Source organism: Felis catus, chromosome B4 (assembly GCF_018350175.1).
Source record: "Felis catus isolate Fca126 chromosome B4, F.catus_Fca126_mat1.0, whole genome shotgun sequence".
Taxonomy (NCBI): domain Eukaryota; kingdom Metazoa; phylum Chordata; class Mammalia; order Carnivora; family Felidae; genus Felis; species Felis catus.
The window spans coordinates 12,861,090-12,875,258 of record NC_058374.1 but is presented as its reverse complement, the minus strand read 5'-3'; the positions used below and the strand labels follow the sequence as shown (position 1 = coordinate 12,875,258).

Sequence of the window (14,169 nt, the reverse complement as noted above, 5' to 3'; positions counted from 1 at the left end):
GGGTGGCATATGAGAAAGGACCGGACAGGCAGGAAGGGGGCAAAGGTTAGTCACCTCTGCTCCTGCCGCTGCTCCTACTGCCTCAACTGGTAAAACTGACTCCTTTGTAAGAGGCTCATAACTGGGTGAGCTCACGTTCCTTGATCTGGAGAGAACACTTCAAAATAACAATGTTTGTCGGTCAGTAGAAAGCGGACCAGGACACGCTGACAGCTTCTGCATTAGGACAGCCTCTCAGAAATCAAGATACTATTATCCGTTAGTGAATCCCTGGGCTCCACAGAAACCTCCAGATACTTTTAGGAGTCGCAGCAAATGCTAGAAACAGTAACTGCATCTCATAAAATGCTATCCCGTCCCCTCCTCGATGATGCCCACCCCTCACCCCTCACCCCGAGGCAGACGTTCACCCACACTTACTGTGTTTTGGGATAAAAGGTCTCTAAATCAGTATTATTTTCAAATGGATGAATTTTGAGTGAATTCTTACACAGTGTTTTGTTTACTCTGTATTCTGACAAATAGCTATTGGGCAGTGACTGGGCGTTTGGCACTGTGAATACAAACAAGCACACATTCTGATGAAAAGCACAAACTGCCAAGCAAATGAATGCAGTGTGGAAAGTGCCGGAAACACAGTTCATAGACAAGGCTGAGTATGTGAAGGAAGGAGGGCTCATTTCGCCTGATGGCTAGTTCAGGTCACTATTCCTCAACCCGGGGTCACGTCCTCCAGGGTGAGTCCCAAGGGCAAGTTCTGGGAGTCTCAGGTCAGGTGGCTGAGCTTTAAGCACCTGTTGAATGGTTTCCCAAGTTCAACAGAGATAGATGAACGGGTTCAGTTGGTGTTTCCCCCTTTTGACTCCTGAAAATTTGAAAGCTTCAATACCACCCTAGCCCCTCAGATAGCTGCTTATGTAAAGGAAATTGGGACTCTTTTTTTTTTTTTTTTAATGGCTTGTAAATGATACATAGGAGCACGGAGCAAAGATCTGAGATCAATTCATTTAGAATAAGGTCTAAATGCAGCCAGCCATAGGATATGCAGAGCAAAACTCTGGTTATGAATAAAAACTTCCCCTTAGATTATGATGATAAAAGTCTCTCGATGTGATATTTCCACATTGAATCATTCAACAAACCTGCATTGAGCCTCAGGTGTGTGACAGCTTCTTTTCCAGGAGTTGGCGGTGCAGCCTCTGGCTCCCAGCCACCCCCCCACACACACACACACACTTTTACCAGCTGCCAAGACCCAAAACTCAGCAATCAGTCTGACACCACTGCCCTTACAGTGATATTTATCAAGCATCCAGGGACTAAAAGTTGAAAGGCAAAGTGAGGCAGAGAAATGAGACGACCTGGTGGATAATCCAGTCGAGAATTGCATTTGGAAAAGGCAGGACCCAAACTTCCCACGTCATCAGAATCATTTGCAGCCTCCTCTGGACCCTCTTTACTCCGACCGTAGTGTGTTAGGCATTCTGGGAAGCACGAGGCCAAACAAAAGTGATAATTCCTATTCTCCAGGAGAAAAACTAATCCCGGATCCTCATGTTTGTAATATGGTTTTAAAAATCCAAAGGAGTGCCGGGCTTGCAAAGTGATCAAGTATGGTTATCCAAGAACAAGCTTTTGTAACACATCTTAGAACAAATGAGGTGTTCTTCTGACTTTTTTCCTAATCAAAGTTTACCAAGTGCATCTCATCATGTTACTGTTTTAGAGTTATCATTATAATCAACAGCAAATGACTTAATAGCTTAGATTATGACTAATGAACTTCTGCTCATTCGACAAGAACTTATTGAGTATTTACGATGTGCCAGGCCTGAGCGATACAGAGTCTGACTTACAGGCATCAGGAAGGGCCACAGTCTGATAACTAATTATACGGTATAATAAATACACCCATAAATAGCAGTGACAAAGAGTGGATGGCCACCTCCACGGGAAGGCATTTATTCTAAATGTTCGCTGGGCTGCCGAATGAAAAGACAAGCTATCCGCGTCCACAAGTGCTGACAGACAAGATATTATTACTGTCTGAGCGTATTTCACACTACTTAAAGTCCAAGTTGAAAGGCGCCTTCCAAGTCTTCTGCTTCAACATCCCAATCGGAAAATCCCTGATGGGGAAGCAATGTGACCAGAGCATCGGTTTTCCAGTGGCGCTCTGAGACATAGCTTCAGATTCTCCTCCCAAAAGTAGGGGTGAGAGGTGGAAATGAATTACCTTGGGCACCTGCTCGTTGTTTTTATTTATTTTATGGGTTAGTTTACATAAGGTTTCACTGGAGGAAAAAAAAAAATACATTTCCACAGCTGGAAACCACTGGCATTTCCACAGCTGGAAACCATGGGCCTGTGGAGCAGTCCAATGTTTGTGTCCGTAGGCAAATGAAATGATTTAATGTTGGGGAAAGTAATCTGGAAAGTGTAATGCACTGAGCACATTTAAATTATTTTTAACTCATTTGGTTACCATCTCTTGGGACCGTAGTGCCTTCACTTAAAAAATGAGGGTGTTCCACCCAGAAATCTCCCATCCCATGTAGCTCTACAATTACAGGAGTTTGTGATGATCCTCTTTCTCTTGACTGTTTTCGGAGACAAGAATGCATTTTCAGCATGCTCCTCTCCGTTGCTTTCGAAGAGACTTAATGCTGGAATTAGAGCATCGTATTTTGTAATAACTAGTCACTGGTTTTATAAGTCGCAAATACTGGCACACAAAAGCCAAAACCATATCGTATGCAGGGTATGGACACTTCAGTAGCTAGTGATGTTCTTCTGTTGCACACACGCTTCAAATGTTGCTTTTAATGAAATATTTATGTTCTTTTTGGTAGCCAGAAGTGCAACTTGCTGAAGGCTTTGATGTGTTCATGCCTAAATCACAGCTGGACTCTATATTGTCAAACTACACTCGCTCAGGAAGCCTTCTGTTTAGAAAGCTGGTGTGTGCGTTTTTCGACGACAAGACTTTGGCCAACTCCTTACCCAACGGGAAGAGGAAAAGAGGACTCAACGACAACCGGAAAGGACTAGACCAAAATATTGTGGGTGCAATAAAAGGTTGGTCTGCATCATTTCATTTTATGGGTTCTTGGTTGAGCTTTGCCTTCTTTTCATAAAGACGCAGCTGAAATTGTACTCAGCTAACTGGAAGCGAATTGAATTTGCCCTTGGCAGTTTTCACCCACTGGTGTGGCTTTCCGGTATGACCCCTGACACTCACCACCCCAAGTATCACTAGAATTTGGTATTTCAAGGGTGATGTTGGCTTGTTAAAAATCATCATTTCAGAGCCAGTTTGATCTGCTGCAGAACCAAAAAGAAGTGTTTTTCTTCATTGTCTCTTAACATGAAAGTATCTTTCTTCGTGGTAGTTTCTAACTAAGAACTTCGCCAGAATATGATTTTGACCTAAATTGTTAGTTATAAATAAGAATAAGGCTCTGATGCTTTTTTGAAAACAGTTCTCTCCAAAGTTTGGAAGTTGCTTTATGAGGTCATTGCTTGTAAAAACTATTTATTTATTTATTTATTTATTTATTTATTTATTTCATTTTTTTTTTCCAATAAGGCTCAGTGAGGAAGTTTTAACAAACATTAACATTTTTTTAATGTTTTATTTATTTTTGAGAGACAGAGCATGAGCAGGGGAGGGAAGGAGGGGTGGACAGAGGATCCGAAGTGGACTCTGCATGGACAGGAGCGAGCCGATGTTGGGCTCGAACCCACGAACCGCAAGACCATGACCTGAGTTGAAGCTGGATGCTCAACTGACTAGGCCACCCAGGCGCCCTTCTAAAGATACTTTAAATGTCAATGACCCCACTCTGAAGGCAGATCCCGTGTCCCTCCACACATCCCTGGCCTGCTCTGCTCCCTCTGGTTGTGTATGCAGTCATGCCAGCTACATGCAGAGAAAACCATGAGTCTCCCCGCCCCCCCTTAGCGCTCATGAACAGGTGCCTGAATTCCACTGCGTCACAGCAGCCAGGCAGGTGCAAGTATGAGTTCATTTACATCCAGTTCCACATCACAGACCTATTTCTTAACTTTAAAATGTCCGTGGATAGGACTCTGATAAATGTAATTTCAGGTAATAGAAATATTTAAATGTTATTTTTTTTTAATGTAAATGAATTCTCAAATATGAACACAGCTACCATGAAAGTGGAATTTGAGGATCAGGCCTTAATTGACACTGGAATCACTGATAAGGATTCTTTATTGCTCAGTCCCGGCCTCACGTGGCTTGTGGGCTGGGACTGGACCCAGAGAGCCTTCCTGCCTCACTTCTGCTTCCTGTTATCTTGCAAAATGAGTAAATGAATTTAATAGCGCTTTAAGGATACTTGGAAACCCACAATTAACTTTACAAAATATTGTGATTTTTTCTAAACAGAGTTAGCAAGTACCAAACAGCCTTTGTTGGTGGCCGGAAGGACGTAAGCCTTCAGTAACAGAAAATTTATCATCCTCCAACAGAGTTTTTTCACTTAAAGTGACAGTTGAGTTGTATGAAATAAGAAAAGCTACAGAGACATTACAATCCCTGTCATTTCTGAAAAGGATGATTCAGCCTGAAGTGACACTAAAAACAAGATTACAGAATTTGAAGAATGGTCAGTGATGTAACTGAGACCAGCTAAAGTTGAGAAGGGTCTCATTTCCATTTAATATGTTTGGAGCCTTCTAGAAACACGAGGGTCAGGCTGATGACGCTTTTTAGGCCGAAGCTTTTAAACACATTGAAATGTAGCTAGGAATTGTTTTAATTTCCTTCTTTTCAGGACAGTGTATTAACAGTATGCAAGTATTTGGAAATGAGGGAACTGTAAATGACCGTGTCCCATTTGAAATGACAGTAGAGGAGTTACCTTAATACTAGATGGTAATGAAACGTGTCATTACAAGTAGAGTGATAGGGGTTGCTTCTGCCATTTTCAGTTGAGACTGGACATCATACAATAGTTTGAAAAAGTGTATTGCACAGAGAAATAGAGAACATGCCTTAATTTCCTTCACAGCCCTACTCTTTAGCTAGAAATAAAAATGGTAACAAGGTGGGCCATCTGGGTGGCTCAGTCGGTTAAGCGACCGACTTCGGCTCAGGTCATGATCTCGAGGTTCGTGAGTTCGAGACCTGCATCGGGCTCCGTGCTGACAGCTCAGAGCCTGGAGCCCACTTTGGATTCTGTGCCTCCCTCTCTCTGCCCCTTCCCTGCTCATGCTCATTCCTCCCTTCTCTCTTTTTCTTTTTCTCTTTCTCTCAAAAATAAATAAACATTTTTTAAAAAGGATAATAAGGCTTCTGCTCCTCATACTCAATAAAGCAGATTATTCAAATCAAAGACCTTAAGTTTTCCATACGCTGTTTTGTTGAATTAAATCTGGCATTAAAATTCTATTGAAACAACAAAAACACTTTAAAATGGACAGAAACCCAACCATAAGCCACCAACTTAAGTCAACAAATATTGTATATTCACTTTACTCATAAACATATATTTTGATCTAGACTTTCCCCCTGGGTACAAAAATAGTACTTGCTTGTAAAAAAATCCAAACCATAAACACGTATAGAAAGCTAAAAGGCCTCCACAGTCCCACTCTTCAGAACTTATTGCATACATTCCTACACTCTTTTTTTTTTTTCCTAAAATCTTTATTCACAATATGGGTATAGTATCCGATTTGTCTTTCTTAACAAGGACATTCTGTGTATACTGGTCAGCCAACATCTTTACCTGATTTATTCTGATAATTTCTTGTAAGCATCTTGAGGACAAGCTGTAATCTTAAATATGTTTCATTACCTTTTGTGCCTCACTGAGAGCTTTACATATAGTAGGGTTTCCATCAGTACATGTTGGGTGAGTTTTTATTTTTCATCTTGACTTTGGCCCTAATTCATTGACCTAATAGTTCTGGTACTAAATACCCATCCTTATGTCTTCTCCCAACCAATCTGAAATGATAGATATCAAAAATGTTATAAATTTCTCCCAGTTTTAATAAAATGCCAATGAAAGCAAAAAAAAAAGGGGGGGGACCAAAGTTCAGTATAAATTTGGGTACAACTCTCTTAATTCTTTGATACTTTCTTCCTTAATTTCCTTAAATCCTTTGATATTTTTTTCCTTTAGCTGCAAGTTTATTAACCCACATATTACGATATAAAGTGGTGTTTGAAAGCAGCTAGTAATTGAAGGTTACTCTACCCAGTTCTTCTTGCTACTTATTGGTAGAGATAAAAGGGGAAATTTACTTCCCCCAGCCCAAGTCTTTTGAATCTGAGTAATCTGGGCAAGTGATAAAATGGTTTCCTTGTACACAATAGCAGCAAAGCTACTCATGTTACCGTTGGTGTCTGCCACTTACTTTAAAAAAAAAAATTTTTTTTTAATGTTTATATTTTAGAGAGTCAGAGCGTGAGCAGGGGAGGGGCAGAGAGAGAGGGAGACACAGAATCCGAAGCAGGCTCCAGGCTCTGAGCTGTCAGCACAGAGCCTGATGAGGGACTCGAGCTCACGAACCATGAGATCACGACCTGAGTCGGACACCCAACCGACTGAGCCACCCAGGTGCCCCTACCACATACTTTAACAAAATTTTATAGATATGAAGTATTGTCTTTCTTCCTCTATCCTTTAGGGGATAGTGCACCAATACTGTATTAGTTTCAAAAGTCCTGCAACTCGGAATATACAAGACTGGTCAATTTTATAAAATATTAGAACTAAAAATAACAGCAGATGCTGACTTTGTTTCAAATGAAGTCACTATGTTGGTTAAAGCAGCAGTGGGGTGGGGGGAGACAAACAAAAATCTGTAAAACGCTTATAATAAGAACAGAAATGGGCTGAAGAAGAATTTATTGTGGGATTATTAATGAAGCTCTTTGTAGTGATAATTAATATTCCCCCTGACAGTATCTGGAAAATAAAACATAAGCCTCTTTGTAGAGATCACATTTTTGACATATTTTCCTCTGTTTTATGGTAGTTAACACTTTCTGGTAATTCATTAGAAATTCACTTATAAATATGATGCAAGGTATTGATGATGAAAGGGTCTTTAATGAGAAACAATCACCTGAGCACTTTGAGTCTAACTCTGGAAAGAAGCAACTTACGATCTTATTAAGAGGAGTCTTAGATTTTGGTGCCAAGGATGGTTTAGTATCTTGAATTTCATTCAGAAGTGATTTCATGACCAGGATGTAGAATGGAGGTCAGTACCCAGGTATGCTGAGCTCACTTCGTGCTACACCTGCTCAAGACCAGCTAATTCTTGATATCAGATGCCAGGAAACCATGCGGTGTGCCTTAGTGAGAGTTATTTGAATACTGATACAATCCTCGGATCTGGTGCTCTTCAGAAGACATAGTTGGAGTGAAGCAATTTGTAATAATTTTTTAAATGTTTACCTATTTTTGAAAGAGAGACAGACACAGTGGAAGCGGGGGCTGGGGTGGGGGGGGGGCGCAGAAAGAGAGGGAGACACAGAATCCCAAGCAGGCTCTAGGCTCCGAGTTGTCATCCCAGAGCCCGACGTGGGGCTCGAACCCATGAACCGCGAGATCATGACCCGGGCCCAAGTTGGACGCTTAACTGACTGAGCCACCCAGGCGCCCCGCAGTGGAGCAGTTTTTAGAACCCGGGTTAGGGTTTTTAATTCAGCTTCATAGTGATTAGTTGAGAAAGTTTTATTACTATCAAACTCTGCTAGATTCTTGAATCTTCTTGCATTCAAAGGAAATTATGTGCACCTGTCAAGTGAAAGACCTGGTCGACTGCTTAGTTTACTTTGTTTACTCCGTGCAACCCCCGTGTGCAGCCCAAACTGTGGCTCCCCTGGAGGGTAGTCAGCGCCGATGGTCCGCAGGGGTCAGAACCTCCCTGTGAAGGAAGGGAGCTCTTGGTTGGTGCTCCTCCAGAAACTGAACTGTGCCTCTAACAGCGTTAGAGAGCCCGACCACAGTCGGCATCACCCCTTCAGAGGCTCTGCCCAGCCGACCACCAAAAGCTCGCGTCTTATTCCAGCAACTCTGGGGACCTGTGGGGTCTGTGTGAGTCCTGTCACAATACTTTCACCTTCCGTTTTTATTGTATGTTGTCACCATTCTGTTTTCAGTTTGACCTCACAGGGATGTAAATTAACATGGTTGGGGTAGAATTTATGTCCACTCTATCATTCATTTCTTGACAGTACGTTGTGTGTATCCTGAGAACTTTCTGTAAGACCAGGGAGGGAACGTCGGCTTGGGCTTGAATACCCTAACGGCGCTGGTGATGTGCTCTTCATTTACACGAGAGGAAACTGAGGCTGTGAGAAGTCAAGTCAGCTTCCTTAACTTAAAGATACACAGGAAGTGATAGGGCTGAGATTTAACCCCAGGCCTGTCTGGCTCCAAAGCCACTGTTTAGCACAGTTCATTGCTTCGGAGTATCCGGGAGGAAAAAAGAAAAGGTATCCCAACTTTAAATTTCCATCTCAAAGTGCAGAATTTTGGATTCTTTATAAATTCCCCTAGGAAACTCACCATACTAATCATCTAAAACGACTCAGTCAGTCACTGTGTACGCAAAGCACATTCAGAGTGAATCTCTAGGTAAGAGGGTAGCTTTACCTCAATTTACTCTCTAGCTTCTAGGCAGGTCTTCCCCGGAAGCTAGTGATCGTCGGTCCCATCGTGCTAGGGAGGAGAACAGAAGTGTGATCCCTTCCCCAAGGAAAAGAGTCACGGCTCAGACTCTCGCAGCATACAGGACCACAAAGAAAGAGCTTGAAAGTCACGCTGCACGTAAGTAATTTTTCAAAGTTGCCTGTAAATTAAATTTTAGCTGCACTGTTTGGCAGTTGAAACCAACTGATGAATGCTTTAATTCAGGAATCCTTTTGGAAGATAAATCATCGTTTGTTAATTTATCTGTTCGTATTTTGACATATCAGATCAGCTTAAAACAGGATACGCTGCATAATGTATAACAGCAAAATAATACGTAACAAGTCTATAATTCTCTCACACACACAGCCCGTCTCTCGGCTTTGTGACTCTTACACAGTTGTTGATTATTTTTCCCCACTCTTTATGGAGGCCCCGTGACAAGTAGGTGGTATTGAATCTTAGCCATTCTATGTGTAGAGCCCTGTACGTTCAACCCCCTCTGGCGGGTCTCGTATTTTAGTGTGCATCAGGATTACCTGAAGTGTCGGTTCAAAATTCAGATTTCTGGGTCCCATCCTCGGAGACTGATTCAGTAGGTGTAGGGTAGTCCCAGGAATCTGCCTTTGAACAAGGCAGATGGTTTGACACGACCCTTGGAGAATCTGAGCCACCGAGCTCCTGATGCTGATGGCCGATTCTAACATAGGACAGCCCTCCTGGGAAACCGTCTCCTTCCTCTGTTCCTTAAGAACAGCCCTTTTCCTGAAGGCTGCCCCGCTCGTCTCCTGGAACAAGCGAGACGATAGCGCGTGTCGACGCCTCTCATCCTTTTAAACCTCTGGGGTTCGACGTTATTCGTGCCGGCTGTGTTGTGCAAGGTCCTCGTTTCAGACGTGTCTGTGGTACTTCACCAGGACTTCCCTGAAAAACTGCCTAGTTTACCAAGGCGGGCGAAAGGCCTTTCCAGACTTCAGCACGACTCGAACATCTGGATCCCAGAACAAATGCTGTATAGTTTTCCCTAGTAAAGGCTTGAAGAAAGCGTGGCCTCCCTTGTGGGCAAGTTCCCGGCCAGTCTCCTGGGCCGCAAGTTTAGAGCACTTACTTCGCCAGCTTCTTCACCAAACATTTGACACCAAAAAACATCGTCCTTGCTGCTTCTCCACGCCTGGATAAGTCATGAGAACAACTAAAACCTTCTCAGTATCATTAACCTCGCAAACGCAAACGCAGAGATCATCAGCAGGCGTGAAAGCTCTGTTAACGGGCCCCCACCTTGGTGCCCACCCGCTGTGAGCCAGGAACGTGTGATTTACGGCTGAGTAAGGCATGGCCTCTGACCTTCAGACGAGTCAACACACAGAACTGTCCCCCAAGGCAGAATAAAATGAGCGTCAAAGTGCCCGTTCCTGAATGGAGGGAGAAAGCACGGAGGACGGACTGCCATGGAAGAGAAGGCCTCACACAATAGGTGACTCTGAACCAGGCTTTACGGGATGGGAAGTGTGTCCCGTGCAAAGGGATGAAAAAGTTGACTGCAGAATAGGTTTAATGAAGTTTACGTTAAATAAAACATGGGTGAAAGCCTTCCGCCTCCAGAACTCTTTGAAGTCTGCTCAAGTTGACGGGCCTTGAGTCCTCACCAACCTGTTTGTTTACCTGGAAGCATTTAACTGCGTGAATATAAATATAAACGCCAGTGAAATGGGCCCCCCCGAGGAACGCCAGTTTACCCCCCAGGGTGGGGGTGGGGGGTGGGTTTCAAGCAGAAGCTGCTTTTTAAAGCTTCTTCCTGAGCTTCCGAAGGCAACATCCCGGACCTGATGAAGCAGAATTTGGGGGGTTGGGGCCACAGCAAGTCAAAAGTCTGTTCCTACTTTGTCCCTGGACTTCCATAAGCTCAAAAAGGAATCTCACCCTCCTCAAAATTACACATCCTTTTGCTTGCCACGTAAGGCACAAATAGAGGTGTGGGGAGATCTGTTAAGAAGGTCGCGGCTTTTGGGGTCTTTATCCAGCCTCTCACATAATGGGCAGGAACCAGTTGTAGGTTAACTTGCAGGGATTCAGCTCTGACTCCCAGTCACCGAATTCTTACAAAACCTGCGTTTTAACACCCCTGCTGGGGTTGACAAAGACAGCCTCCTGTCAAGAGAGATCAGTTTCTATAGCACAAACAGGGCCACTCCAGTGTCCTTGTGGGTTGCACAGGGTTACGGGGACCCCCTTCCCGTTGTTGACATTGTCGACTTGCGTACTTATTATGACAGTTTTCTGGCAGATTCAAGTAAGAATGTCACAAGGAAGGGGTGCCTTCCCGGTTTGCACAGTGGCACCGTACGGGCCAGCCAGGGCCCCGGAAATAGAAAGCAGTGTTTTCTGTATAGCCCATCTCCTTTTTCCGTGGATCCCGCAACAGATTGGCTGATCTCAGACACCTCCCCACCCCTCCCGCCAGCGTCACAATGTAATGCCACATCTCTGTTTTCTTTCCCATCGTGGGGAAGCAGAATTGCATAAGAAGTCCAGAATTGGTGAAATTATGGTCCTCATCACTTTTCTCCTGGGCCTATAGTTGGTGCCCATAATCTGGCAAATGTTTCAGTTCAGTTCCATGAATGGTCATTGACGATCTCATATGAGGTGTGCCTCAGAAATCTGAGAGACGCAGGAATTGATACTCACTTGAATTTCTGCCCTAGAAGTGCGTATGCGAATGATCATGGAATGCATACAGTCCCTGCAATATTGTGGACTGATGGTAAGCCCACCCAAAAAACAAACAAACCAACAAAGGAAAAGAAAAAAACTAAGAATAAGTCAGCTTCCATTAAGAAAACCCCTTGAAAATCCATCGACCTTCACTTAAAATTGAACCGAGCGCTGTCATCGATTTTGCCTGCCTTTAAGACATCTTTGTATAAAAGCAAGCGTAGCTGTGTCTATCCCGTTAAAAGCGCCCTTAGAAGAGAGAGGTGTTGCCTCTTGGAAGCAGCCCAGTCTTCCCAGGGGCTGCACCCCTCACTCAAGTCTCCCGTTACACTGTGTTTCCAGGCTCTGTCTTTCCTGCATCTGGCTCTTGGTTCCATTCTGATGCTTCTCTATGGCCGGCTCCTGGTATCTCTCAGAACCTTAGCCTCCCCTGCTCAACCCCTTCCTTTGATCACCGAGTAAATCTAGTATTCCTTAAGTACCTCCCACCGCACCTCTTCCTCACCACCCACACCATCAGCCTAGCCATGTGCAGCTCAGTGAGGGCCACTCCTAATTAGAAATGTGCACAGAAGTCAGGAGCGAGTGAGGCCAGAGATGGTGGGGACTAAGACACGCAAAACATTCCAGCTCAATCGCAGGGCTTGGGGCCCGGCCTGGCCTTTTTTTTGAAAGAGTCAGGTGTGCCCCTCCTACCCCCACAGCCTGAACGGTGGCACAGGGCTTCTAACAGAACTCCCCGGAGGTGCCTACATTCTGCTTGCTACCTCTGAAAGCTAGGAATCCTCATCAGTGCCTTTTTGCCTTTGCCGCTAATCCCCCTCCTAACCCAGCCCTGCCGGTTCTTTTTGTCCTTGCTCCCTCGCCCCTGGTCTTCCGCTTCTCTGACGCCCTCCTGATCCAGCTGGGCATCACCTCGTCCTTGACGCTCTGCAAAAACCTCTGTAAATATCCTTCCCGCCCTGCGTTTCCCCCTCGAGTGCATGCTGTATTAAGATGTGACCAAGTAACACCTTGTAAAACAAAATTTCCTGACGTTTCCCCACCCAGCCCCTCTTTGCCCATGACGTCAAGTGCAAACTCCGGCCATTTCCAGACTCGCCATCACTGGGTTTCTCTCTCCTTGCAACTACATGTCTGAGTGCTCCCTCCCACCAGGTGACCAGCCCAGTGCTGGCGCTGTTTCTCACGCATCCCGTCCTCCTTGTGGACCGTGAGTTACGCTGTGTTCCCAGGGCTGCGATGCTCTCCTCCTTCTCTCTGAACGATTCCAGCTCTTCACGGTCTAGCCACCTCGCATGACCTCTACCGCGAGATTTTCTCCAGGTCCCAGCCTGCACTGATTTCTGTTTTCCCTGCATTCCTAGAGCACACGTTACCAAGGCTTAACCCTCCACTTTGCTTCTCATGGCTTATGTGGAAGATGACAGGGTCATTTGTTTCCCAAAGCATGACACTTTGGAGAGTGAAAATGGTCCTCTTAACCATTTCACCGGGAAAACGGGCATTTTGAACCGTCCTGAACAAATCAGGATACGCGGTCATCCTGTTTATGTTTGGGCATCTTGTCTCCTCAACAAGACCGCAAGCCCCTGTGGGGCAGAGACCATGTTCTGTATTTGCTCTGCATATGCCTTGTCACGTGAAACAGTGCCACTCACATAATTAATGATGAATGAATATAGGAAGAAAGGAAAGAGAGACAGAAGGAATGAGGTGGTCAATTTCTTTCACTGAAAAACGTGGCTTCTTAAAAATGTAAGTACAACTCCACTACATCGGATGGACACAGGGCACGAATAATGGGATAACGACACAGCTTCTCCATGACGACTCGGAGGAGGGCAGCTGAAATCAAAGAAGGCAGAATATAAGTCTGAAGATGCGAAGAAACACCAACAGACAAATCGAGTGGTACCCAGCAGTCGGCCAGATTGCATCAAAGTGATCCCAGATATTAAACCCAGTTTGCACAGGGGAGGCTCTGAAAACTCTTGATTGTTGCTGAATGTCCTAGAGCAGCCTCCACGGTAGGTAATGTGGAGAGACTAGTTGGTCAGGCTTCCATTCACACCGGAGAGTAATTCTCTTCCAAACGTTAAGTATAATAATGGTATTACGAGACCATGATTTGAATAAACCCAATAATGGAAGCCATAAGCAGCCATAAGCAGGCCTGGTAAGCCATTTCCTGCTTTGGCCATCTCAAGACTTCTTGATACCTAAGGATGCTTATCCATCCATGTGGTTTTTTGGCCCTCAGCATCATGGCACCGTGGCACCTCAAGGACAGTATCAGAGAGAACTCTGAGAACTTTTATTTCGACAGCCTCAAAATATGAGCTCCCAACTCTCCTATAACTGACCTCAATGAGGAGGGAGTTGTCACCATTAAAACACAACAGAGAACAAAAGCCTCGCTCTGAGGCATCGGGCCAGTCCTGACGCCCAGTGCAGTCACCCTGAGGTCACACCGCCACACGACAGCCACGGGGGGGAGGGGCAGGGATGGTGGCAAGTGGGTTGATCTGGTGACCGAATCCTCTGGTGACCCTGTCACTGCCACTGCCCTCCTAGCTCCTTGCTCGTCTTCATACCTCGGCCGTCCCTGAGTAGTGGTGAGGGACAGAATGGTACCTGAACTTCTGGAACGTGCCCTAATGGACTCTAGGACTGTGAGTACAGCTTCCAGCCTTACTGCTCAGGGTGTGAACTCTGAACTTCACGGAGTGACTTTGAAAGTTCCTACTGCAGGGAACCCAAGCTTTAA

General features: G+C 44.8%; 1 protein-coding gene across 19 annotated transcripts in view; it reads left to right on the top strand.

Annotated features, from left to right (window-relative positions):
- The window catches only part of BEND7 (BEN domain containing 7), an 81,952-nt gene that overhangs the window by 41,859 nt on the left and 25,924 nt on the right, over positions 1–14,169 (top strand). For 14 of the 19 annotated variants that reach the window (XM_045060888.1, XM_045060899.1, XM_045060885.1 and 11 more), the window contains one exon: positions 2,857–3,078. In XM_045060888.1, coding sequence (XP_044916823.1) covers positions 2,857–3,078 — 222 coding nt within the window. Of the gene's footprint in view, positions 1–2,852; positions 3,079–8,665; positions 8,823–14,169 lie in introns of all 19 variants that reach the window. The other 5 variants (XM_045060893.1, XM_045060892.1, XM_023256359.2 and 2 more) reach the window with 2 other exon arrangements.